Here is a 24,488-nt window from a genome sequence, read left to right as displayed (position 1 = left end):
GGAAACTGAGAGCAGCTGTAGGAACGAGGGAGCTGCCACGCTTATCTCGTGGGCCCGTTTGTCACTTGAGCGGAGCCCTGGCTTGCCCAGCCTCTGGTTGTGATAGCGATTGGAAGGCAGCACGCCCAGGGGGCACCTCACTGGCTGAAGGGGAGTGAATTTGGGGACTCTTTAAACTGTCAGCCCAAATCACTCAGGTACACACACTGGCCCCCACCCACAGGAACTCAGGCAGGCCTTTGCCAGATTCTTTTGGATTTATTTATTAGTTCTTTCTTAACCCATGATTAATTAATGCCATCCGCTGCTGCTGGATTTTGTTTTAGAAGACCTGTTAGACTATTTCCACATTTGCCCCAAGACAACTGACTTTCTAACCACAATCCGCTTCAGTGTTTATTTTTTGATAGCCCACATTAAAATAAAAATCTGTCTTGCTTCCCTGGAACGGCTACACTGAGACAAGTGACAGCAGAATTATTTTCTTCTGACCTACATTGCTTCCCCCCTAGTGAGCATTTACCAAGAAGCGTTTGTGTGTTGGCTGAGTTTAATATATCCGGAGGGACGGGTTCAACCTTGAGTTCTAATTATGACGCTGTCAGATGCTGTGTCCTGAGACCTCTGGTTTTGTTTTGCTTCCTTGTTCTGAGAGCTTGGCTTTTCTGATTCTTTGTATTTATTACTCCTTCTAGAATTTGTACCGGTCGGACCTGAACTTTATGCGAGGTGTTGCCTGTGTCATTCCAGGCACGTTAGAGATTGAAGGGAGAAAGAAAGCATCGGAACTCATCAGCGAGGTAACTGTGGATGCTGATGTTGAGTGTCCAGGGCATATTTCCACAGCAGGGGACAATCAGTTAGTTTCTTTCTTTCCTTCCGTTCTTTCCTTCTTCCTTTGTTTCCTTCCTTCCTTCCTTCCTTCCTTCCTTTCTTCCTTCCTTCCTTCCTTCCTTCCTTCCTTCCTTCCTTCCTTCCTCCCTTCCTTCTTCCTTCCTTCCTTCCTTCCTTCCTTCCTTCCTTCCTTCCTTCCTTCCTTCCTTCCTTCCTTCCTTCTCTCTCTCTCTCTCTCTCTCTCTCTCTTTCTTTCTTTGAGATGGAGTCTCGCTCTGTCACCCAGGCTGGAGTACAGTGGCATGATCTCAGCTCACTGCAACCTCCATCTCCTGGGTTCAAGCGATTCTCCTGCCTTAGCCTCCTGGGTAGCTGAGATTACAGGTGAGTGCCACCATGCCTGGCTAATTTTTTTATTTTTAGTAGAGATGGGGTTTCACCATGTTAGCCAGGCTGGTCTCGAACTCCTGACCTCAAGTGATCCGCCCATTGTGGCCTCCCAAAGTTTTGGGATTACAGGCGTAAGCCACTGCGCCCAGCCAATCAGTTTGTTTCTTACCACTAAAGCCAGATGGATGTTAAACTTTTAGCAGCAGTGACTCACTGCCCAACCCCTGGGCTGGCCTTTTTTTTTTTTTTTTTTTCTTACTGGGTTCTCCCTTCAGACCGCATGCCGTTTAAGACAGCTTTGAGGATATGGAGTCGGTTCCTCTATTAACATATAAGGATTATTCACTGGCCCATGAGAGATTCTTTCCCTGTGTCCGTTTGAAGAGTGGCCCTGTGGTACAGTGCAAACAAAGCAGGCTTTGAAGACCAACAGAGAGAGATTGACATTCCAGGCCAGCACTGATTTGCTGTGTGACCTCAAGCCAGTGACCTACCCCTCTCTGAGCCTCCACTTCTTAATTAGTCTAATGGGTATACTCAGACCCCTCTCTTTTAATTTTTGTGAGGATTAGCACTAATCTAAGCACTGTGCTTTTCTGGCAGCTATATATGAAATGGTTACTATAAGCTTGAAATGGTGATAATTTCTTGTTAAAAATACAGAAGTCTTAGAATTCTAAGCTTTCTGATTTCCTGGGGAATCTTGCTCACCCCCGGGAGGGTGACGGGACTTTTATTCATGGTAGATGCAGGGACAAGAGGGGTTTAATGGATGGTACTGGAAGTAAAAGGTGTTCGGCAGTCAGCCTGAGTGCTCAGATAAGTTTATGTTTTGCCTACTAGGGACGTTTAGATTTAACCTCATGCTTTGCTTTTCCAGTGAAATCTCTAAAGCAAGTGGTCTCTGTACCTCATGGTGCATCAGAACCTTAAAAACCTTAAGAAATGTGGAGACCTGGGCCCCACTGACTAATTTACTGAATCCCAGTCTCTCAGGGTGGGGTGTAGGCACACCTATTTTTAAATTGTATTTATTTTTATTTATGTTTTAGTTTGTTTATTTATTTATTTATTTATTTATTTAGAGACAGTCTCACTCTGTCACCCAGGCTGGAGTACAATGGTGCAATCTCAGCCCACCGAAACCTCCGCCTCCCAGGTTCAAGTAATTCTCATGCCTCAGCCTCCCGAGTAACTGGAATTACAGATGTGCACCACCATGCCCAGCTAACTTTTGTATTTTTTAGTAGAGACAGGGTTTCACCATGTTGGCCAGGATGGTCTCGAACTCCTGACCTTAGGGGATCCCACTGCCTTGGCCTCCTAAAGTGCTGGGATTACAGGCATGAGCCACGACACCTGGCATGTCTGTTATTTTTAAGCTGCAGTTTGTGGTATGCCATCAAGGCGGAGGAGCACTGGGTCTCTGTCCAGCAAAGATCTGGAACAAACCACAAATTTAAATAGTCAGGCTCACATTCATGGCAAAGGACTAAATCTCCCTTTCCCATTTAGAAGGGTCTGATTCAGTCCATCCCGTCCTCTCTGCTTCCTCATCCCAGTGAGTTTTGCGGTCACAAAGGCAGGTGACAACCTGGATTCTGGAGTGATAGACTTGCAACCTTTGCAAAATGAGGCTTTATGGCTAATACTTAAAGAACTGGTTCTGCTTCTGGTTTTTATCCCTTACGGAGTCGTCTTCTTCTCCTCTTGTGTGTGAATTCAGAGTAAATATCGGCAGCATCCCCACTCATTCAAGTACACAGCTGTGACAGACACTCCCAACCTCCTTCATGCGAAGTTCAGCAACCAGATAACGAATGAGGTAAAATGTCCCGATGGCTTTGGAATGGTCTTTTAAAAAACTGCTAGATTGTTAAAAACACAGGTGAATGTGTATGGGGTGAGAAAGAGCATGGGTGTTTATGTGGAGGTTTGGAAAGAAAAGAATGTCATTATATGGAGCCTAAACATTTTCCAGAGGAAATGAAAGCCCAGTTGGGAATCTGGGATCGTCTGTAGTCTCGCTTTCCAAGTGCAATCCCAGACCAGCTACGTTAGCATTGCCTGGGAGCATACTGGCAAGGCACAACCTCAGATCTACTGACTCCAAATGGTCATTTGACAGGATCATAAGATGATTCTTTGGCACATGAAGGTCTGAGAAGTACTGGTCTATAATTCATTTGTTCTGTCTAGGCAAATATTGGTTAACCAATTTTACATTGTCAATCCGATGTGGGAGGATTTGTGGTTATCCAAGGACAGTTATATTGTAAGATGTTTGTCAGGCTTCTCAATTCTCTACCTTCTCCTCTTCTCACTCACCATTTACCCAATTTACACTTTCATGTATCCAGCAGAGGGTAGGTGCAAAGGAAGGAATCTCATTCCATAAAATGATCATTCCAGCCTCATTGATTCTACTTATTCATAGTGGCTCTCTTACAGGTTCGAAATAGGTGAGCTTGGCAGAGAATTACATTTTGAACCACCTTTAGGTTTTAGGATTCTCCTTCTGACTGTATCTTTAGTTTTTAAGATTCTCCTTCTGACTCTAACTTCTAGAAGTCAGCTGAGATTTGGTTATTTACACTATTAGTTCCTACTTATTCCAACTGAAAAGTTAGAAATGGCAGCTTGGGATAAGGGATGGAATTCATGATCTTTTAGACTGGTAGTATCACTTTTAAATTCCTTTTTAATCTTTTCTGCCTACTTTATGAGCTTTGTGCTGTGGGATAACAATGCCTTCTCTCCTGGCCTTAGCGAACTCGGCAACCATAGACCGATTTCTTTTTCTCTTTTTCTTTTTCTTTTTTTTTTTTTTTGAGACAGAGTTTCGTTCTTTCACCCAGGATGGAGTACAGTGGCGGTATCTCGGCTTGCTGCAACCTCTGCCTTCCGGGTTCAAGCGATTTTCCTGCCTCAGCCTCCTGAGTAGCTGGGATTACAGGCTCCTGCCACCATGCCTGGCTAATTTTTGTTTGTTTGTTTGTTTGAGACAGAGTCTCGCTCTGTCGCCCAGGTTGGAGTGCAGTGGTGCGATCTCCGCTCACTGCAACCTCTGCCTCTTGGGTTCAAGCAATTCTCCTGCCTCAGACTCCCAAGTAGCTGGGATTACCGATGCCTGCCACCACGCCAGGCTAATTTTGTATTTTAGTACAGATGGAGTTTCTCCATCTTGGTCAGGCTGGTCTCAAACTCCCGAACTCAGGTGATCCATCCACCTCGGCCTCCCAAAGTGCTGGGATTACAGGCGTGAGCCACTGCGCCCGGCCCTAAGTTTTGTATTTTTAGTAGAGACGAGGTTTCACCATGTTGGTCAGGCTGGTCTTGAACTCCTGACTTCGTGATCCACCGGCCTCAGCCACCCAAAGTACTGAGATTATGGGCATCAGACACCATGCCTGGCTCACAGACCCATTTTTAATCACAAGAATGGATGTTTTTGTACAAGATGAGGCCATCCAGGGCAGCATTAGTGTGATTCACCAGTGGAAAGGATCCTGGGGCTTTAGTAAAGGGTACAGGCAAGGGTTTGGAGACATCCCTTCCACCTCCCTTCTCCTAAATTTCCCAGGTCTTTGTATGACCTTTATGTTGTGTCCTCAAGGACAAAGTCTACAATATAAAGAACCTCGGGAGTATTCTTAAATTTATTTTTCTTTCATTGGCCTATTATTCAGCAAAGCACATTGCCATTCCTTACATATTCCTTTTATATCACTCGACTTGACTCATGAAAGATTGTCTTTATTGAAATAAACATCTTCCCCAAGACTGGAGAAGTATCCATGACACAATGAATGTTTTTTTGCTATCGTGTTTCCTCAACTGCCATTGAGGGACTTCTAGCACTGCAGAAATGCACAGCACTTATCTCTTGCATTATTATTAATATTATTATTATTATTATTTTTGCTCAGCGCCTGTATAAAGCAGCTGGAGAGGATGCAAGACACCAGTATACAATGACCCTGGGTCTGCCCGAGTTCATCCGAGCAAAAACGAATGCAGCCAACCTGAGTGACGTAAGCTGTTTTGTTGCTTAAGTTCAAGCATGCTCCAAAACCACATATGACTGCATCTGTAAAGTGACCCAACACTGACCTTTCTGGCCTTCACAGAAGCTTTTTAAAATGTGTGGCTTAGATGCCCATGTTAAATATACCTTCTCACAAATGTGAGTCCGTGAGTGTACCCAGGGTGTGTACTAATGAGATTTGCTGCACAAAACAGAAATAGATTCTGAAACACCGTGCTATAAATGAAAGGGGTGGCCTTTGCTCATTGATTCATGTAATTTTGTAAAAAAGATTTACATGTGTTCCCACTTTAGGCAAAATACAAAGAGTCTTGGCATAATCTTCGTGCTCAAGGCTACAAGCTGACAATAGAAGCGCTCCCCTTCCAGGCTGCCCGGGCCTCTGGAGATATAGCCAGTGATGTGAGTTGAATGATATGACCTTCCATCTTGCCTAATTTCTGTTAACTTCGTGTAAAACAATGTCTATGGCTGATTTTCCTGAATTAAAGCAAATCTATAACCATGCGAGACAGGATGTCACCTGCAGAATATATTAGTTATGAATGAGATTCTTTGACTGAGGGGGAAAAGAAAGGCTCTGTTAATCAGAAACTAAATTCAGGCAAAGGTCTCTAGCAGGAAGGATATGATGATTTCTTTCTAATTGCAACGTCTATGCTACGATCCCCTTGTAATGCATGAACTGCCTGTCTTCTAACTCCACCCAGATTCGGAACGAGAACTCTCGATAGAAATTGCAGTACAGCCGGAACACATTTCCCTCTTGGCTCTCTGTAGTTTCACGCATTGGTGTTAGGATTTGATGGCTGTGTTTCAGCCACTCTGTTGATAACATCCATAGCTTTGGGACATGAAGGTGACTTTCTCTTTCCCACAAACAAATCATAGAAAAATGTGGACTTCAAATAAATGGATCCCGTCTTTTGGGTTTAATGTTTTGCCAAGTGCAAATGGATAAAGCACAAGTTTCTCTTTCACCCTTTTTGATAAATTCCTTTTGGCCATAAGACATGTAAGGGGAGTGAAGCCCTTCCTTTGGTTCTGAGGATCTGATTTTAATTAGATAGGAAGAATGGAGCGATGTTTTAATTGTCCATCCCCCAGGGAGGAAGGCACGCTCTCAGGCCAACCCCACTGTGGTTTTTCTTATAATCATCACCTAGTGTAAGAACAAGTGATTTTTCTAGAGTCTGCAATGAAAATGCACAGATAGAATTTGACCGGCCGGCCCTTTCTTGCAGTTTCTCTACAGACATGACTTTGTGAAGGAGCGAGGGAAACTCATAGGGCCCCAGAGTGTAAGTGACGACCCCCGAATCCAGCACTGCCGGCGCATGGGCCAGCTGCAGAGCGAGCTTCAGTACAGGAGGGGGGCGACCAGCAGCCAAGCCCAGTTCCATCTGCCCATGGACATGGTGCACCTGGTCCACGCCAGGAAGGCCCAGGCTCTGGCCAGCAACCACGACTACAGGACACAGTGTCATGAGTTCACAGCACTGCCTGAGGACCTGAAGATGGCCTGGGCCAAGAAAGCCCATGCCCTGCAGAGTGAGGTAGGAGTGGCCTTGTGAAATGCAAACCAGCCCCCGGCCTTTCTCCTTTCACCAAACCTGTTGTCAATCTCTGCTTCCTCCTTAGTCCTTTGGGCTCTCCTGCCCCTGTCTGCCTTCCCCAAACGACCATTTGCTGGGTCTATGTCATTTAGGTTGGAATCATTTGTTGACTCATTCAACAACTCTTTACTGAGGGCTAGGCACGGTGGCTCATGCCTGTAATCCCAACACTTCGGGAGGCCGAGCCAGGTGGATCATGAGGTCAGGAGTTCGAGACTAGCCTGACCAACATGGTGAAACCCCATCTCTATTAAAAATACAAAAATCAGCCAGGCGTGGTGGCATGAGCCTGTAGTCCCAGCTACTTGCGAGGCTGAGGCAGGAGAATCACTTGAACCCGGGAGGCAGAGGTTGCTGTGAGCCGAGATCGTGCCACTGCACTCCAGCCTGGGTGATAGAGCAAGACTTCATCTCAGGAAAAAAAAAAACCTTTACTGAGCACATTCTGTATACTAGCCACCATTCTAAGCCCTAAGAGTGCAGCAGTTAGCAAAACAGTCAAAAAATTCCTGTGCCCGTGAAACTCCTGTTATGCTAGAGGGAGATAAGCCATGGTAAATGCATGAAATATGTAATATGTCAATGGTTATACATGCTATGGAGACATACAGAGCAGGGAAGTGGGGCAGGAGGCATGAGTGTGTGTGTTTGTGTGTGCACACGCGTATGTGTGTGCCATTTAAAATAGGACATTAGGGTAGCTCTCATTGAAAAGCTGATATTTGAGCAAAAGCCTTAAGGAAAAGATAGAAGGGGATAGGGAACTCCGGGCAAACTGAATAGCAAGTTCAAAGGCCAAGGACTTGAGTAGGAGCAGCCTTGGCCTGTTTGAGGCTGAAGTGAAGGAGCAGCCTTGGCCTGTTTGAAGCCAAGTGAGTGGGGATGGAGTCACAGGGTCTGAGCAGGGCCTGGGCTCTGCGGAGCAAGGATGATATGGTAAGACTGTAACCACTGCCGACTCTCACTGACTGCTCGCCTTTGCTTTTAAACTTGCAAAAGCAGTCTGATGTGGGGACAGCTGTTACTCCTGTTTTAGGGATGAGGTCATGTGGGAAGTGCCGAGGGAGAGTGGGCTCCAGAACCCATTCTTAACCATCGTGCTCTCTTGGAGGGAGCTCAGAGCAGAGAGTCATGTACTCACAGCACGGGCATAGACCCTGAGGCTACCTCAGGGAGGTCCTTCCCTGAGCAGGGGCACCAGGTGGGCTGGTAGAGAGCGCTGGCCCCTCCCACATCATGGTGCAAGATTCTGGAGTCAGACTTCTGAGATTCCAACCATAGCTCCCCCACTACTGGCTGGGTGACCTTGGACAAGTTCATGCCTTCTCCAAGCCGCAGACATGGTAACGATGGCATAGGACATGACAATAATGACAATGGGACTGCGTTGCAGTGTGGCAGGCACTGCGCCTCACATCCTCTCTCTAGGCCCACAGCATCCCTAGGAAGAAGGTGCTCTCATTTTAGAACATAACCAGCCATCTGTGTCGGGGTTTCTCAACGTCTGCACCTTTGACGTTTTTGCAGGTTAACTGTTTGTTTTAGGGGCCTGTCCTGTGCATTTCAGGATATTCAGTAACATCCGTGGTCTTTATCCTCTAGGCACCCATATCACCCCACCCCCCGGTGTGACAACAAATGCCTCTAAATCTTGCCAAACAAATGTCCCCGAGAGAAGTTATCCCCCATTGAGAATCTGGTTCTCAGTGGAGAACTGATCTATATGAAACAGTTAGCATGACACCTGATCCATAGAAGCACTAGAATAAGTATTAGCTGTTTGAATACGTTCCTTACGCTAAGCCCCTCAATTCTGGTTGCCTTCAGGGCAATGACTACTGCTAGATTAATTGTAGATAGTGGGGTATTCTAAACACATAATCAATTATTATTAATTGCAGTAATGATTTCATGAATTTAATTATCATTGCATTATTAATCACAGTTTGCTGGAACTGAACTATCATGTCATTCGCCATCAAGCAGAGTGTAGAGTAGGGTGCATTCATCTGGGTCCCACATGGGGGATTTAGTCACTAAAGTGCCAGCCCAAGTTCCACTTACAAAGTTCTTCCATTTGCTAAGCAATCCTGAGGGCTCCCAAAACAGCTCATAGCATGACTCTCTGGTGCCCAACAAGGGACCCTCTTGTCAATGGCCTATTTCTTGAGAGAACAGAAGCCTTCTGGGACAGAACAGGCCCCCAAGGAAGGTAAGGAGGCCACCTGGGAGAGGTATGAGAGGTGGAGCTGGAAGTCAGAGGATGTGTGTGGGAAGTCCAGCTGTCACTGTGTGTCCATGAGCAGTCACTGCCCTTTCTAGGCCTCCATCTCTCCATCAGAAAAGCAAAGAGGGGCTGGGTGTGGTGGCTCACACTTGTAATTCCAGCACTTTGGGAGGCCAGGGCAAGTGAATTGCTTGAGTTCAGAAGTTCGAGACCAGCCGGGGCAACGTGATGAAACCCTGTCACTACAAAAAATTAGCTGGGTGTGGTGGTGCACACCTGTAGTCCCAGCTACTTGGGAGGCTGAAGTGGGAGGATGACTTGAGCTCAGGAGGCAGAGGTTGCAGTGAGCCATGATCGTGGTACTGCACTTCAGCCTGTGTGACAGAAAACCAGAGACTCTGTCTCAAAAAAATAAAAAGAAAGAACAAAAGAAAGTAAAAGAAAAGCAAAGAGGTTTGATTTGATCCATGATCTTAGACTTTGGGATTCATGGGAAAAGTGGCTTTTAAATGGTGAGATCCACATAATGTCAAATTTTATTTTACTAACTGAGGAAGAAGGAAAAAAAAACAAACGCTACCTTAAGCTACCATTTATATCACTGTTATTTCTGAAAAGAAAGGACATTTTCACACTAAAAAAAGAAAGTAGAGAGAGCATAATCTAAAAAGGAGAATCCCTCCCATGAAATTGTAGTTGACAATCTTATGCTGACATTTTAAAGGCAGGGTATGTATTACATTTTTAAATGCTAAGATGTTACTGCTTAAATTTTAAATGACCGTATTATGCTGTACACATTGTTTTTAAGCTGCAAACTGGTTAATGAGGGAGTCTGGGTTCGAAGAAGCTGTGAACAGGAGTCCCGAAAATGTTCAGCTGGTTCTGAGGCTTCAGCTTGATTGCAGCCATTATCAAAACTCCAGTTTCACGTGGGTCTATTATGCAGAAAAGGGAACAAGTGCTAAATAGGTGTTATCTCAAGGGAGCAGCCCCAGCCTTCAACTGCTTCTCCTGACCTTGCCCTCCCCAGGTCAGAAAGGAAGCTTTGGGTAGGGCCAGACGGGACCCAGAGATGCTGAGCTCCTCATGGCTGTGGTTCATTCCCGTGTCTTGCCCAGTTTGGACCAGCCCAGCCCAGTCTTGCTTGACTCAGAAATTCACCTGAGATGCATGGCTGGTCCAGGCAAGGTGCATCATAGGCAGGTGCTGATTCCATCACCTCTTCCGTGCTTCTCAAGTCTGCTGTTGCCTGCTCCCTTCATGGTCTCAGACCAGGCTGCTGGGAGTCCGGAAAGGCACGTGCATGAAATGTCACGGAGACAGTCCCAACCTCTCTGCTTACAGCTGTGTGACCTAAGGTAGACTCCTTAAGCTCTCGGGACTCAGTTGGTCCCTCAGAAATAACAACAACAGCAATAACTAAAATGTATGGAATGCTTACCCTGGGCTAGACATTGGCATAAGCATTTTGTGTAAACTATCTCATTTAGTATCTAGGTGAGTACCAGTATGATTCCTCTCTTTACACGATGTGGCAATAAGGCACCATTAATCTAAGTAGCTTACCCAAGGCCACAGCTGGTAGGAAAATGACTTCCTCAAGACTGTACAGCTAGGACAAGGCACAGTGAGGCTTCCAGCTCTTGCCTCTTAACTCCTGGTTCAGTCTCTTTGGCTTCCCCAGATGGCTAGATTCTGAACCCAGGTGCTCTGTGTCTGTCCTCTTAACCACTACTGTGTGGCTTACCCACAGTACAGCAGCTGGTGGCTCTGCTGAGAGTCTGAACAATCATTTGACAACCAAAATGTTTCTGTGAATGGAAATAACTGTTCCTTAGGCTGGGCATGGTGGCTCACACCTGTAATCCCACATTTGGGAAGCTGAGACAGGAAGATTGCTTGAGTCCAGGAGTTATAGAGCCGCTTGGGCAACATAAGGAGGCTCCATCTCTACAAAAGTAGAAAATAAAAAAAATTAGCCAGGTGTGGTGGTTTACATCATTCCTTCTGCATTAGAACTCGGGGACTAAAAGCTACAGCTTGAGCATTTGCAACACAGTGCTCCAAAATGGGGGTGCCAGGTAACCCCATGTGTGAATCAGAAGAAGGCTTCTAGACCTTAATATGTAAGAGGGAAAAAAAGTGAGGCTGCCATTCGGGGAAGCCAGATTCAGCTGTGCAGCTTTGAAAGATCACTCATTATCTTATAATCCTTCTTCGAAACCATCTTTGGGTAGCAGATTCTTCTTGACTCCCCTCCCCTTGCCCCCTCTTTTATCATGAAGTCTGGGGCAGGTGTGTTGTTTTTAGGATCTGCGTGAATAGTCAAAGCTGGGCTGGGAGCTGAGATATCAATAGACAATCCATTTATAAGAGAGTTGGAGGCACAGTCAGATCTTTGGGGAACCTGCATCTTGCTTTCTGACTTACCTGGGATCGTACTGTTCAGCTCAACAAAAGGCAAGTTGAAAGAGCGCTCCCCACTTCATCTCGTTTATGAAAGGAGCAAGGCCCGGCTGTGAAGAGGCCCTGTAGGATTATTCTCTCCAACTTAGAAATTTATCCAATTTTCTCTGTTCTTTATCAGAGTGCAAGGCAAAAGCTTTGCCGGTATAGACTGAAAGATCGTGGTATAAAAAGCAATCTTACTGACATGGGGTTTCGAAACCTGCTCCTGAGCCTGAGTGATGTCTCCCTTCACCAGTTGGAAGGCACAGTCGAATTTGCACAGGGGCATTAACCAGCAGACAGTAGATCAGAAACGGACCCTCTTTGAGGCCAGCTGTGAGGAACGCTGTGAATCCTGAAATGAAAGAAAACTAAAAAGGCCGAGAGGCTGATTTCTGGAGTGATATTTTGCGTTACAGCAGAGCTTATGTCTAAATTAGAGAAATGCCATCAACTTCGTTTAGATCCAAATTTTAGATTTTCTTAGAGAGGCTTTTTCCACCTTTAAAAAATGCCTAATTTCCATAAAGAGAAGAGAAGAAGAGAAGCATTCAGGCGACTGTCTCGTTGTAGGCAATGGTGGGCAGATCAAGGAATAGTAATGAGATTCAACATTTGGGAAGGTTACCAATCAGACCCACTGTCTTAAAGCACCATTTATTATTTCCTCCCAGGACCGATGCCGTAGCCTAACCTTCCGAGCTCTTAAAATGAGGAAAGAAAATAAGGCTTAGCCCATTTTTGGACTACAAACAAATCATAATGAGTAACAGTAGGAGGAGGTGGTAAACTGAGGCATGAGGAGGTTAAAATGATTTACTCACTATTAGCTGGTGGCATATAAGTTTGTTTCCTTTTTTAAAGTCCTGCTATAATTTACTTCTTTCCCCCTCTACTACCATTATCACAAGAACAAAAATCTAACTTAAAGAGTGGCTCTTAGCCCTGAGTACTAGCAGGTGTTTTTATGAGAACAGAGGGGTTGTTATGAACTTTTGAGTATCACAGAGAGAAACTGAGTCACATTTTGGTTAAAGTGATTTGCTCCCAGTCATAGGAGGTTGAACCCAGAGTTCAAAGCCTGAACAGTGTGCAGAATGTTTCTATTTAGGCAGGCGGGTAATGGCCTCACTGGCAGAATGAAACAAAGTAATCCCAGCTAGTGCTTAGATATGAGCATATATCTATATATCTCAGCTCTTTCTTTATGCGATCATCCACATAGGTGGTTACTCTCTGCTTTAAATCCTGCCAGTTCACTGGTGGGACCTTCTTGTATCTCGTATGTGATGCATTAATTAATTCCTGGCAGAATGTACAAATTCAAACGGTTTGACTTGATGACATGCAGAATGTACTCCCAGTGAAGATGTTGAAATGTTGTGATGAAGCATTATTACAAACGCTATTACAAATCAAGGATCTTCTTGAAATGCTGTGGTAGTCTTAGGCACTCTCCAAATGAAGCCCACGATTTTCTCCCTGCAGTTGCGCTACAAGTCAGACCTGGTCGGCATGAAGGGCATAGGGTGGCTGGCGCTGAGATCCCCACAGATAGAGAGTGCAAAGAAGGCTGGAGAACTCATCAGCGAGGTACCATCAACCTGTCCCCCCACCACAAGTGACAAGGGCAAGCTAGCATTTCCTTTTGAAGAGGGAATCTGTTCATGGAGTGGAGATCCCAAAGGGCCTCATGGCCACTGGACTCCCAGTATTTTTGGAGGGCCATGTGCAACCAAATCCCAAGACAGAATGAGGTTTCCCACTGCTGAGGAACTGAAGGCATGATGCATTAGAAAGTTCTCAATAAATACATTACGTACAATTGTCATCTAAACTGGCCCATTCTTTGTATTGAGAGGAGGAGGAATTTGCCACCCATCTACTGAGTTGACTCAGTGTTCAGAGGTTTTCTGATTTCTGATAGTGTTAAAATTTGCCCAGGAATAGTTACATTAACTGAACTCCTTACCAGGCTAACAGCCTGGGGATCCCTGCCCTGGAATTCCCTCGAAGGTGACACTGCCTTCTTCAGTTTCTGAATAACAGAATGTATTTGGACAGGGTCCAAGCAGGGCCACATTGATGCTGAATACTGCCCTTTACTGAATTCCTTTATTGTAGGGAGCCACAGTATTTTGTGGCCTCTCTCTTCAAGAGAGTAAATACCTGTAAAATGTTCCTTATCACAGAGGCAGCTGAATCTTTCTATACGCTTGATCGTTAGGTACCTACCAAGAAGAGAGGCTTGTTTTCCAACAATATGATTGGCATGTTAGGTACTGAGAAGGTGGAGTGAAACTGCATCCTGAAAAATGCATGATGTTTGACTGTGTTTCATGAGAATCTTTGTCTTTCTCTTATAGACCAAGTACCGTAAAAAACCAGACAGTATCAAGTTCACCACAGTGGTTGACTCCCCAGACCTGGTTCATGCCAAGAACAGCTATATACACTGCAATGAGGTAGGTCCTTTCTTGCCATTCATCCCGGGCATGCAGTGTAGCACTGCTGCTCAGTGGTCCGGGTCTAAGAACACAGGCTCTGGACAGATGGGGGTGCACACTTCCTTTCTACTACCTGGATGATCTGAACAGATGGGCGTGCAAACCTTTCTATTACCTGGATGTTCTTGGGCCAGTTACTGAATCCCTTCTAACCTTGTTTCCTTCATTTAAAGGAGGTTGGGGTTGTGGGGAGGATAATAATAGCAACCATTTTACAAGATTAAATGAATTAAATGAGGATTAAATAAAGGCATAGAAAGCTTTTAGCAAGTACATGGAACACAGTAAGTTCTCAATAAGTGCTCCTTGTCGTGGTTTGATTTGTAATCACAATGATAATAATGCCAAGTATTAGTGATGATCCCTTGCCAAACACGCGATCAGATACATGTTGCTTGTTGATAGATGGCAGTGGAATTAAAAGATTAATATAACCCAGTTAGGAAAAAAAAAAAAAAAAAAAAAAGGAACAGCTGTATTTAAAGCTTCTTTCTGCTTTTACTCTCTGTGTAATTTAGCCCTATTTCCTCATTCCTGTCTTTATGTCAAGGAATAGGAGGTTAATGTTTTTCCCCTGAAATTGTTAAGGGATTCAGTTCTACATGCAAAGTGACAGAGCTGCTCCATTTCACAGACAGCCCAACTGCTGTAGTGACTGGTTCATATTTGTAAAGCCTGGGTTAAATTTGGGAATTGATCAGAATATTACAGTTTCACCTTTAAAAATACGTAAGACTCAAACACTTCCTGAAATTGTTTGTAATTCTTAAATCACTGCTTTAAAAATAAAAACCAGATAAATCTTGGAGTTTTAAAATTGTGCCTTCCTGTGATCCAGGTGGGCTATGAAAATACTAATTTCTTGAACATATATTAAGATGTTTTATAACAAAGAGAACTTACTAACTATGCATATTATAATTATTACCATTAATGTTAAACAACAAAGGCATTGAGGCTGTATCTTTTTTTTTTTTTTTTTTTGAGACAGAGTCTCGCCCTGTCACCCGGGCTGAGATGCAGTGACACGATTGTGGCTCACTGCAACCTCCACCTCCCGGGTTCAAGCGATTCTTCTGCCTCAGCCTCCCGCATAGCTGGAACCACAGGCACCTACCACCACTCTCGGCTAATTTTTGTAGTTTTCAGTAGAGACGGGGTTTCACCATGTTGGCCATGCTGATCTTGAACTCCTGACCTCATGATCCACCTGCCTCAGCCTCCCAAAGTGCTGGAATTATAGGCGTGAGCCACTGTGCCCGGCTGAGGCTGTATCTTGTTACTAGTAAAAAGCATGTCCAATGCTCAATTGCAAAGATTCTCTGAAATATCTGCATATCTTCTATTGTGTAAAACACCCAGGTATGGCCAACCATGGTGTTGGTTTGTGGCTCATTTGGAGCAGATCTTGATGAATATTTTTAACAGTCTATTTAAAACCAGCTGCCCCATCTGACCCTGGCTGTAAAGGCATCCTCCATCAAATTGTGGGTTCTGGAGGGACACTGTCCACGGGCAGGGCTGGGTTCTGTTCTATGCGGTGGGCACTCAGGTGGAGGGGGCAGGAAAGGGAGTCAGTTGCTTTTCCCCTGTGGTTTCAGCCCACACAGTTCTCCATTTACCATGAGCCCATCTTATCCACAGCGCATGTATAGATCCGGAGATGCAGAATCCCTGCACAGATACACCCTGATCCCCGACCACCCGGATTTCACCCGAGCCCGCCTCAATGCGCTGCATCTGAGTGATGTAAGTGAACTGCTGGTTCATGGAGTGTGTGCCTACTTTTGTAAAATGATCTGTACCCAATGTGGATTTTGTTTTTGTTTTTTATAAAGTTCTAGGAGGGAGGACTTGGAACAGAAAGGACACTGAACTAAGAAACTGTTCTATGACTTTCAGTCACTTTCCTCAGTGGTCTTCATATATATATATTTTTTTATCTGAAAAATGGTAATGGGGCTGAGCTAAACTGAGGTTCTTTCCAGCTCTAAAATTCTGACTTGGGCATGGCTCCAAAGACTGCGGTGATGTGCTGGGTAACCATGAGGGGAGTGGTCCCCTGGTCCTAGCGGGTGTAGACACCTGCTCTTTTTGTTTCCTGGACCCCTCTCTGTAGCCATTCAGAGTAGTGTCACTGGAGATGGAGTGGCTCTGTCTCACTCCACAGTTTGGAAAGATGCTGCAATGGTAGCCCATCCCATCCGAATGCAGCTTGCTCCTTTGTGCATGGGACTGTGGCCTCCAACGCTCTCGTTTCCCTTGGATATGTGCCCTTTGCATGCATAACCAAGCTACTGTTTCCTAAACCCGGGCTTGTTGTTAGCAGGGGTTGGAAGCCCCTGGTTGTAATAGAATAGGCGGCCGCTTGGCCAGCAAAGCTGTGATCCTTGGATAACAGGTAGAGAGACGGCGGAATCAAAAGACACTGTCAGATCAGAATAACACAGGCTGAGTGTGTTGGCCTGGGGCAGCGTGGGGCCTCCCAGAGTCCGGCCATTCTTCCCTCCCTGGCCTGGCCATTGTGTCCTGGGGCTCCGTGCAGATCAACAGCTGCTACTGTTCACCCCAGAGGTGGCTGCCTCGCAGGGGTTGGCGAGAAGCGCCTTCTAGTTAGCGTGTGTATTAGTTTGTTGCGTTTGTAAAGCCCTGTGGGATCCCATGCAGTGAATGCGATGGTGCTTTGTAAATATGAGTTATTATGACCATTTGATGCTTTTGAAGGATGTGCAAGGGATAATTTTAGAACAGCAGCTCTGGTGGGCTGACCTCCATCTGGGGAAGCAGGACCTCCCCCTCAGCAGAGCCTGCACAAAACATCCATCTCATTAATGCTTCAAGGATGGGGGAAGGCAAGGCCTCCATTTGAGGAACTATTGGAGACCCATGGCTGTAGAAAGTGGGATAAAGCTGCCAGTGCATTTGGGGCCCGGCTTCAGGAGGAGAGTCACCCCAGGCTGGTGATAGAAGCATCTTCCCTCTCACAAGGGACGCCTGTCTGCAGCGTCCTGGAGCTGAAATTAACCACCAGGGTATGCGGATATGGATAACTCATGAACCTCTTTTGAAAGAGCACTTCTTCGGGGGCGTGTAGAATACGCACAATTGGATCAAGTGCTCTGTGAGGAAGATGTGGAGGGAAAGTGACCTTCCTGGGCAAAGAAAGCCATTGAGATGTGTAAGGCAGCCGAAATAACTAAAAATCAAATGACTCTAATGTGTGAGGATGAGGACAAAACTGTGCCCACTGTGATAAAGAAGAGGAACGCCCAGGGTTCCAAATCAAAGCGCCTACGGAATCTAAAGACTCCCAGTGGCAAGGCAAAAACCTCAACAGAATAAAAAACTCAGGGAGGAAGTGATCACAACCAAGCAAATAGTACACAGGGAGAAGTCACCCAGAGAAAGGGGGCCCACACACTTGGGAGACCCCCGATCTGGGCCATGCTTTCTAGTTGACCCTGAGTTGCAGAGACTCAGAAGCTGGGGTGCATTGGACACCAAAGTGGGGTGACATTGGAGTTTGATGTTGCATCAAGTTTACTGTCAATAACCAGCCCAGATCTGGTGTGGGAGTTCTTATTAGGAAGGCATGGTGTGCCCCTTGGAGAGAGTGATCGGGGTTTGACTCTATTTGCTACTCTAACCTTTGTGGGGCCACCCAAACAGAAAGCAGAATGCTGCAGAGGATCATCAGTCTGTCATCATCTGAACATTCCTACATGTCTTTCAGTCCTAACTGCTAAACTCAGTGGTGACCCAATAAATCTAATCATTTTGGCTCTGTGATTCCTCAGTTAGGTGATTATCCCGGGAATGAATGGTTCTGCATTTCCAGGGCCTAGAACACAGTAGACATTTGGCTCAGAGTTTACGGCATCGAGTGTGGAAGTCAGAGGCGACGATGGAGGTGAAGGTGGTATGATCTGCAGTACAGAGAAATGATGAGATCCGCCATGCTTGGCCCAAGCACTTTGTGGTCCTCTCTAGTTCCAGGCCCAGTTGTGGGATGGGGTGGGCCACTTTGCTTTTCATCTGCCACTCCTCCTTTGCTTAATCCCCCCAATCTCCCGTAGAACAGAGCACCAGCCTTGACCTCCATTTCCAGGAGACAAAAGGACGGTTCTTAAGGGCCCCCTGACCTGTTGTAGCTCGTGGAACGTGTGAGCAACCGACACGGTCTGGGGCTGTCACTTTGTCATCTGTTGGTGATGCGCCTCTCCTGCTGTCTCCCTTCTCTGTGGCTGAATAAAGAACAGCCCTCCACTGGGATCTCCAGATGCCTCCTTTTATAGAGCCATTCCCTTATCTTGAAAAAAAAAATATTAGCTACATGAAGGCACAGAAGATTTTGATGCCTCTATCGGTGATGTGGGTCTACCTGAGGACTAAGAGGATATGATTACAGACTCCCAGAGGGCATGTGAGAACAACTTGAAAAGGGAAAAAATGAAAGAGGAAGATATGAAACACATGGGTCAGGTGCTCGGTCAGGTTCTTGACAATAAATTTAATTCAGGTGAAGGCTCTTCCCTTCGTGCAGGCACCAGGGGTGTATATGAGATGCAGCATGCCTCATAGTGATGGTGCAGGGCATGGCATCAAAGCCAGGCTGAGGCCCCTCCGGATGTCAGTGGAGCTAATGAACACATGAGTGCCAAGGCCCAAGGAACAGCACTTTCAGCATGTGGGAAGAAACTGGATTCTGGAAGCTTGAATTCAGCTTCCAGAATTCAAGAAGCTGGAAACCTGAAGCACTGAAAGTGAATGCAAAGACCAGAAGGAGTGGGTTGGGGGTTTCTGATACCAAGGGGATGTTGCAAATGAGCCATACTCGAAGATCACAAGCCCCACAAGAGCAGGGCCTAATGGGCGGGTTGGGGGCTTAGAGCTGAAGCCTTTTACAGCCAACCTCACCAATCCCAGCGCTAGGGAGTCCCCAAGGTGGACATGGGCCTATAGGCTCTGCCGTCCTGGGAACCAACAAAGGTTAGGAACCATTCCTGCTGAGTACCAGCAACATGGAAGACAGTGGAGTGACTGCCTGCTTACTCATGCTTTTGTTTTTCCAATCTAGAAAGTCTACAGAAACTCCTGGGAGCAGACCCGGGCTGGCAGTTATGACTTCAGGCTGGATGCCATCCCCTTCCAGACTGCCCGGGCATCCAGGGAGATCGCCAGTGATGTAAGACCCCATGTTCTCTCCCACAGTCACTGATGGGTTTTTCTCTGGTTTTCCCAGTTCTGTTGAAAGGCAAACCACCAGGACCTGTCAAGATTATCTCTCTGCACCAAAACTGAACATGTACTGTATTTTAAATGAAAGAAAAAAAAAATGGGCTTTACTTTCTAGCATCTTAGGCAGAAATTGTGGTCGAGGAGGGCTGTATTCCCATTCTCTCTCTTTTTAGAGAGGCACTCTTAAAAGATGATGGATGAGTACCAAGAGGTCCATGAATATGTGCTTGGTTGTTGATTTGCAATAAAAGGACTTCTTTTAGCTGAAGCTCAGTGGTAGAAGAGAAAGAGATAGGGCTTTTGCCCTAGATGGACAAGTTCAAATCCTGGCTCTGTCACTTAGGAATTGGCTGTTTGTCTTGGGCAAGCTGCTTAAATTCTCTGAACTTAATTTTCTACATCTATGAAATAGGGATCTTGTCTCCTGGATTAATGTAGGAATGAAAACAAAATCATATATGGTGTCAGGAACATAGCAGGTATTCTGAAAGAGAGGGCACCATTGACTAGACAAGTGTCTGCAGTGCTAGACGGAGTCTCACTTGGGAACAGTTTCCTGCTGATCCACAATTTGATAAGTACAGAAATTAAGAGCATGTGATTTTTGAAATTATTTTTAGCAATTAGGACATTGTAGCATCCAAGCGTGTGATCAATGGACTCATCTCACTGAACAGGGTGAAGGCCAGGTTGGGTGTTAACCAAATACAAGTGGTATTAGTACATACTAGCCACATGCAATAGGACCATACATGGGTCTTTAATGCATTGGAAATGTAAAAAGCAAATCAAATTGGGACTGAGCCTTCACTGTAGATGGTTTGAGGAGCACTGGACTAGGTCCCTGAAAGCTGGAAAGAATCAAAGGCAGAGTGGCCTATGTGAGAATGGGCACATGTCTCTTCCTGTTGGAGTATCAGTGATAATAGTAACAATACCAGTAGCCACCACTCAGTGGGCCAGAGCTCATGCCAGACATGAAGCTCAGCCCCTGTCTGATTGAATCCTCTCAGCGTCCTACGGGTTGGAGATCATTCTCCAATTTTATCAGATGGGGAAACTGAGGCTCACAGAGAAACTCAGTAACTGGCCCATGGCCACACAGATAGGTCTACCTGGATCCAAAGCCTGTGCCTTTAACCCACTCTTGAGCCCCCTGCTAAGAATGCCCTGGAATGGCCCCATATGTGAGGCTGGCCCTGGGGGAGGTAGGCGCCCATGACCTGCCTCTGCTCCTCTGACTTGCAGTTCCGGTACAAAGAGGCTTTCCTGCGGGACCGAGGCCTGCAGATCGGGTACCGCAGCGTCGACGATGACCCAAGGATGAAGCATTTCCTCAATGTTGGCAGGCTCCAGAGTGACAATGAGTACAAGAAGGACTTTGCCAAGAGTCGGTCCCAGTTTCACAGCCGCACAGACCAGCCGGGCCTCCTTCAGGCTAAGAGGAGCCAGCAGCTGGCCAGCGACGTGCACTACAGGCAGCCCCTGCCCCAGCCCACCTGCGACCCGGAGCAGCTGGGCCTCAGGCACGCTCAGAAGGCCCACCAGCTGCAGAGTGATGTGAGCCACCTCCACCCACTCCCCTGAGGCCCTTTCTCTGGTGCCTCTTCCTAAGAGATGGCCATAATGCCACGTTCCATGTTAGCTTCCGGGAGAGCTGGGCTGAGAGAGAATCCAAGACACTTAACGCTTTAGTGCCAGAAAGAATAACAACAGTAACTACCACTTCTTGAGTGTCTCCTGTGGGTCAGGCTCTGTGTCAAATGCTCTCCAAGCCTCGTGCCATTGGCACTCATGCCAACCCCAGGACTGCCTCATTTTACAGATGAGGAACCTGAGGCTCAGAGAGGTTCAGTGACTTACTCAAGATCCCATAACAAATAAGTGGCAGACCTGGGATATCAACCGCTTTTTGTGGGCTCTGAGGGCCCAAGCTCTTGATGGCTATGCTGATCTTAGTAGCTGTTAACCCAGCCTTTGCACTTTCCCTGGGAAGAAACTGAAGCCCAGAGAAGGGAAGTGGCCTCCCTAAGGCCACAGAGTATGTGGAGCAGGTGTCACTGCCCCACCCACTCCCAATTGCAACTTTTGTCACTTGAATGGGAAGATGCAAGAGACAGCAACATGCCGGCTGGACTCACAGTGCATTGGGGCCCCTGTGCCAGGGAGATGCTGCTTATGATAAATTTGTTCCGCTTGTTCTGGCTTTACTGATGACAGACAACATAGTCTCATTGTGGCTGCCTTTTTAATCTTCTTTACTTAATGGTCAAACCACTCCAAACCCTGCTGACATATTCCTCTTGCTTCCCTCTTACCCTCAAGGTCAAGTATAAATCAGACTTGAACCTGACCAGAGGTGTTGGCTGGACCCCTCCTGGCTCCTACAAAGTGGAAATGGCTCGGCGGGCCGCGGAACTGGCCAACGCAAGGGGCCTGGGTCTCCAGGGAGCTTACGTGAGTATCAAGCTGCACAGCCACCCTGGCTTGCAAGGCCATGGGGAAAGACACACTCATTGTTTCTTTTCAAAGTTTATTTTTGGCCAAAGGTCAGCTAGCTCTAAAGAAGTGTGAAATGCAGCTCAAACAAGGCGCCTAATTTCATGGGTCTGAGATGACCAGGCAGATGACACGAAGGTTAAACTTCCTGCAGGGCTTTCTCTGAAGTCACAGCCATTAGTTCTGCAGAGGCAAACCTACCGGGGCTACATCAATCCCGGGCCAGGGCAGCCCAGGCTGTGCTGACTGCTTGCTCGTTACATTCGCAGAAAGGGTCAGGGACTCGCTGGATACGACAGTCTGCATTTTGAACCCTACTTTGTTCAGAAGAAAGACACCAGGTCTAAATGAGAGATTGGCTTTGCTTCTTTCTCATTCTTGCCTTGAGGGCCCTTTTTCTCGGGGAGGGTAGAAGAGGGGAAAAGGAAGGGGAGGGTGAGCCTGTTAAATGCTCCTGGGGCTTCTTAGCATGCCCTGTGGGAACCGGGCCGGGGGTGGGGGCGGGGGAGCTTCATTTTAACTTGGGGTATGTTTGATGTCAGCATCAGAGGGCAGAAGCAGCAGAGGCTGGAGATCATCAGAGTGGGGAGGTGAACCCAGATGCCACTGAGATTCTGCACGTCAGAAGGAAGAAGGCCCTGCTTTTGTGAGCTGTGTCCACCCCGATTCTGGAGAAGCGAGAGAGGAAGCTTGCTCACCGGAGACATGCTTCAGATGGCTTCGGTTTCGGCGAGCTGGAAAAATGGCCCATCAGCCCATCCCAGATCTGCCTTTATTAAAATAATAACTCTGAAAGCAAATGGAGAATGTCGTATTTGTGGTCCTCTCTGATACCTAGATGTGGATGGCTGATTCTGTTGAGTACCTCGAGTGTCTGGGCTGAGGAATAAAGATGTGACGTGGTTCCCGTTGATGCTGGACATTCTGGAGTCTGCATTTGCAGATGCCTGTGGTGGAGGCAGTCTCTGTGAGCACTGATTTTCTAGAAGGTACAGTTGGTTGAGGAAAGCAAACATACTATGTTGTGTTGATTCCATCAGAAGCCTGGTGATATTGTGCAAATGTTGGTCTGAGAAGGCCCAGGCTGGGTGGCAGCTGTCTCTGCTTAGAGTAGGGACAGTCCACTGCGTGGTCCCCTGGAGGCTCTGGGGGTGTCCATTGTTGGCCATGAGGCCTCCTGGTGTCAGGGTGCCAGGGAGAGTGGGCTCTGAGGTCCAGAAGACAGTACCTTAGAAGCCACTTTCACTTTTGATGGTGGCTTTGATCCAATTCAGGAATTTGGTAACTTGGGTGTAGACCCCTGGCCTCGTCCCACACTCCAGGCCCCAGCTCACTATCCCATAGACGTAGTAGGTGCCATCCTTCTCACAAGTCAGGGGGCCTCCAGAGTCACCCTAAGGGAAACAGAGGCATAAGCTCATCCTCGTGAACCAGAGACATTTGGAGACGCCCCCACCTTTCTCCAAGGGGTGTCAGGAAGGGATGGGGTGGAGTCCCTTGCCAGCCTCTGTGGGCTTCTCGGGAAAGCGGTGACAAGGCTCTTGCCACATCTCACATGATACAAGACTCTAAGGGAGAGAAGATAACAGTGCCCTCCATCCCTGAGTCCACGCGGGCTTGACAGAGGAGCTGCAGGGCTGCACTTCCCGACTCTTAGTGATGCAGATGTTATAACTGAGTTCTTGGGGGCCCTCAGCACACACAGGGGAGGAGAATGGGGACTCCAAGGCAGCACGGCCTAGGTGCTCAGCACGGTCTATGGGGTTAGATCTCCTGGGTTTCAAGCCAGGCCCTACCACCTGCCAGGCATGTGACCTTGGGCCTCAGTTTCTCACACTGTAAACCATAGATAGCAATAGATCCCCATCCCCCAGGGTTCTTGTGAAGATTAATTATTTGTAAAGTATATAGAACAGTGCCTGGTTCATATTAAACCCTCATGGAAGGTGGCGAGGATGATGATGGTGAGGAGAAGAAGACTTTGAAGATGATAGCTCTCGAAAACAATACTGCTTAGGCACTACAACTGACAGGTTTTTTTAAAAAATGAATTCTCTCTTTTAAACTTAGCCACGACCTTGTGATCTTATGGATAGATTTGTTCCATTTTATAGCTTAGGCATCTGAGATTGAAGAATTGCTTTCATCACTGATAAAAGTCATAAAGTAAGAGACAGAAACAGGTTTAAAATCCACAACTATTTGTTTCCAAAGCCTGTAAGTGAAGTCCTTCAATTAGCTAGGGAATTGAACGAGGGTTTTTTGTTTGTTTTTGTTTTTTTGAGACAGGGTCTCGTTTTGTCGCCCAGGCTGGAGTGCAGTGGCACCCTCTTGACTCACTGCAACCTCCGTTTCCCGGGTCCAAGCGATTCTCCTGTCTCAGCCCCAGTAACTGGGACTACAGGCATGTGCCGCCACATTCACCTAATTTTTGTATTTTCTTTCAGTAGAGATGGGGTTCACCATGTTGGCTGGGCTGATCTTGAACTCCTGACTTCAGGTGATCTGCCTGCCTCAGCCTCCCAAAGTGCTGGGATTACAGGCTTGAGCCACCATGCCCAGCCTGAGTGAGCTCTTTTCTTAACTATCTTCTGGGAAGGAGTTTAGGGCAAATTGCACCCATCTCGCCCTCCTCTGAGTATGTGAACATCCTTGGCTCATTGGAAAGAGACAGAGAG

General features: G+C 46.6%; 2 protein-coding genes across 5 annotated transcripts in view; one reads left to right on the top strand and one right to left on the bottom strand.

Annotated features, from left to right (window-relative positions):
• The window catches only part of NRAP (nebulin related anchoring protein), a 76,027-nt gene extending 53,501 nt beyond the window's left edge, over positions 1-22,526 (top strand). For 3 of the 4 annotated variants that reach the window (XM_038009566.2, XM_038009567.2, XM_038009565.2), the window contains 12 exons: positions 696-800; positions 2,951-3,049; positions 5,154-5,258; positions 5,567-5,674; positions 6,517-6,828; positions 13,055-13,159; positions 13,933-14,031; positions 15,718-15,822; positions 19,151-19,258; positions 20,560-20,871; positions 21,637-21,768; positions 22,359-22,460. In XM_038009566.2, the coding sequence (XP_037865494.2) occupies positions 696-800; positions 2,951-3,049; positions 5,154-5,258; positions 5,567-5,674; positions 6,517-6,828; positions 13,055-13,159; positions 13,933-14,031; positions 15,718-15,822; positions 19,151-19,258; positions 20,560-20,871; positions 21,637-21,768; positions 22,359-22,460 (1,692 nt within the window). Of the gene's footprint in view, positions 1-695; positions 801-2,950; positions 3,050-5,153; positions 5,259-5,566; positions 5,675-6,516; positions 6,829-13,054; positions 13,160-13,932; positions 14,032-15,717; positions 15,823-19,150; positions 19,259-20,559; positions 20,872-21,636; positions 21,769-22,352 lie in introns of all 4 variants that reach the window. The other variant, XM_007964114.3, reaches the window with a different exon arrangement.
• Positions 21,831-24,488, bottom strand: part of HABP2 (hyaluronan binding protein 2) — a 37,074-nt gene continuing 34,416 nt past the window's right edge. The window contains exon 13 of the mRNA XM_007964115.3: positions 21,831-23,204. Coding sequence (XP_007962306.2) covers positions 23,040-23,204 — 165 coding nt within the window. The 3' untranslated portion in view covers positions 21,831-23,039. The remainder of the gene's footprint in view (positions 23,205-24,488) is intronic.

The sequence above is a fragment of the Chlorocebus sabaeus genome, chromosome 9, assembly GCF_047675955.1.
Source record: "Chlorocebus sabaeus isolate Y175 chromosome 9, mChlSab1.0.hap1, whole genome shotgun sequence".
Lineage (NCBI taxonomy): Eukaryota > Metazoa > Chordata > Mammalia > Primates > Cercopithecidae > Chlorocebus > Chlorocebus sabaeus.
Note: the sequence above shows the minus strand (reverse complement) of the source record. Positions and strands in the feature narration are given on the sequence as shown.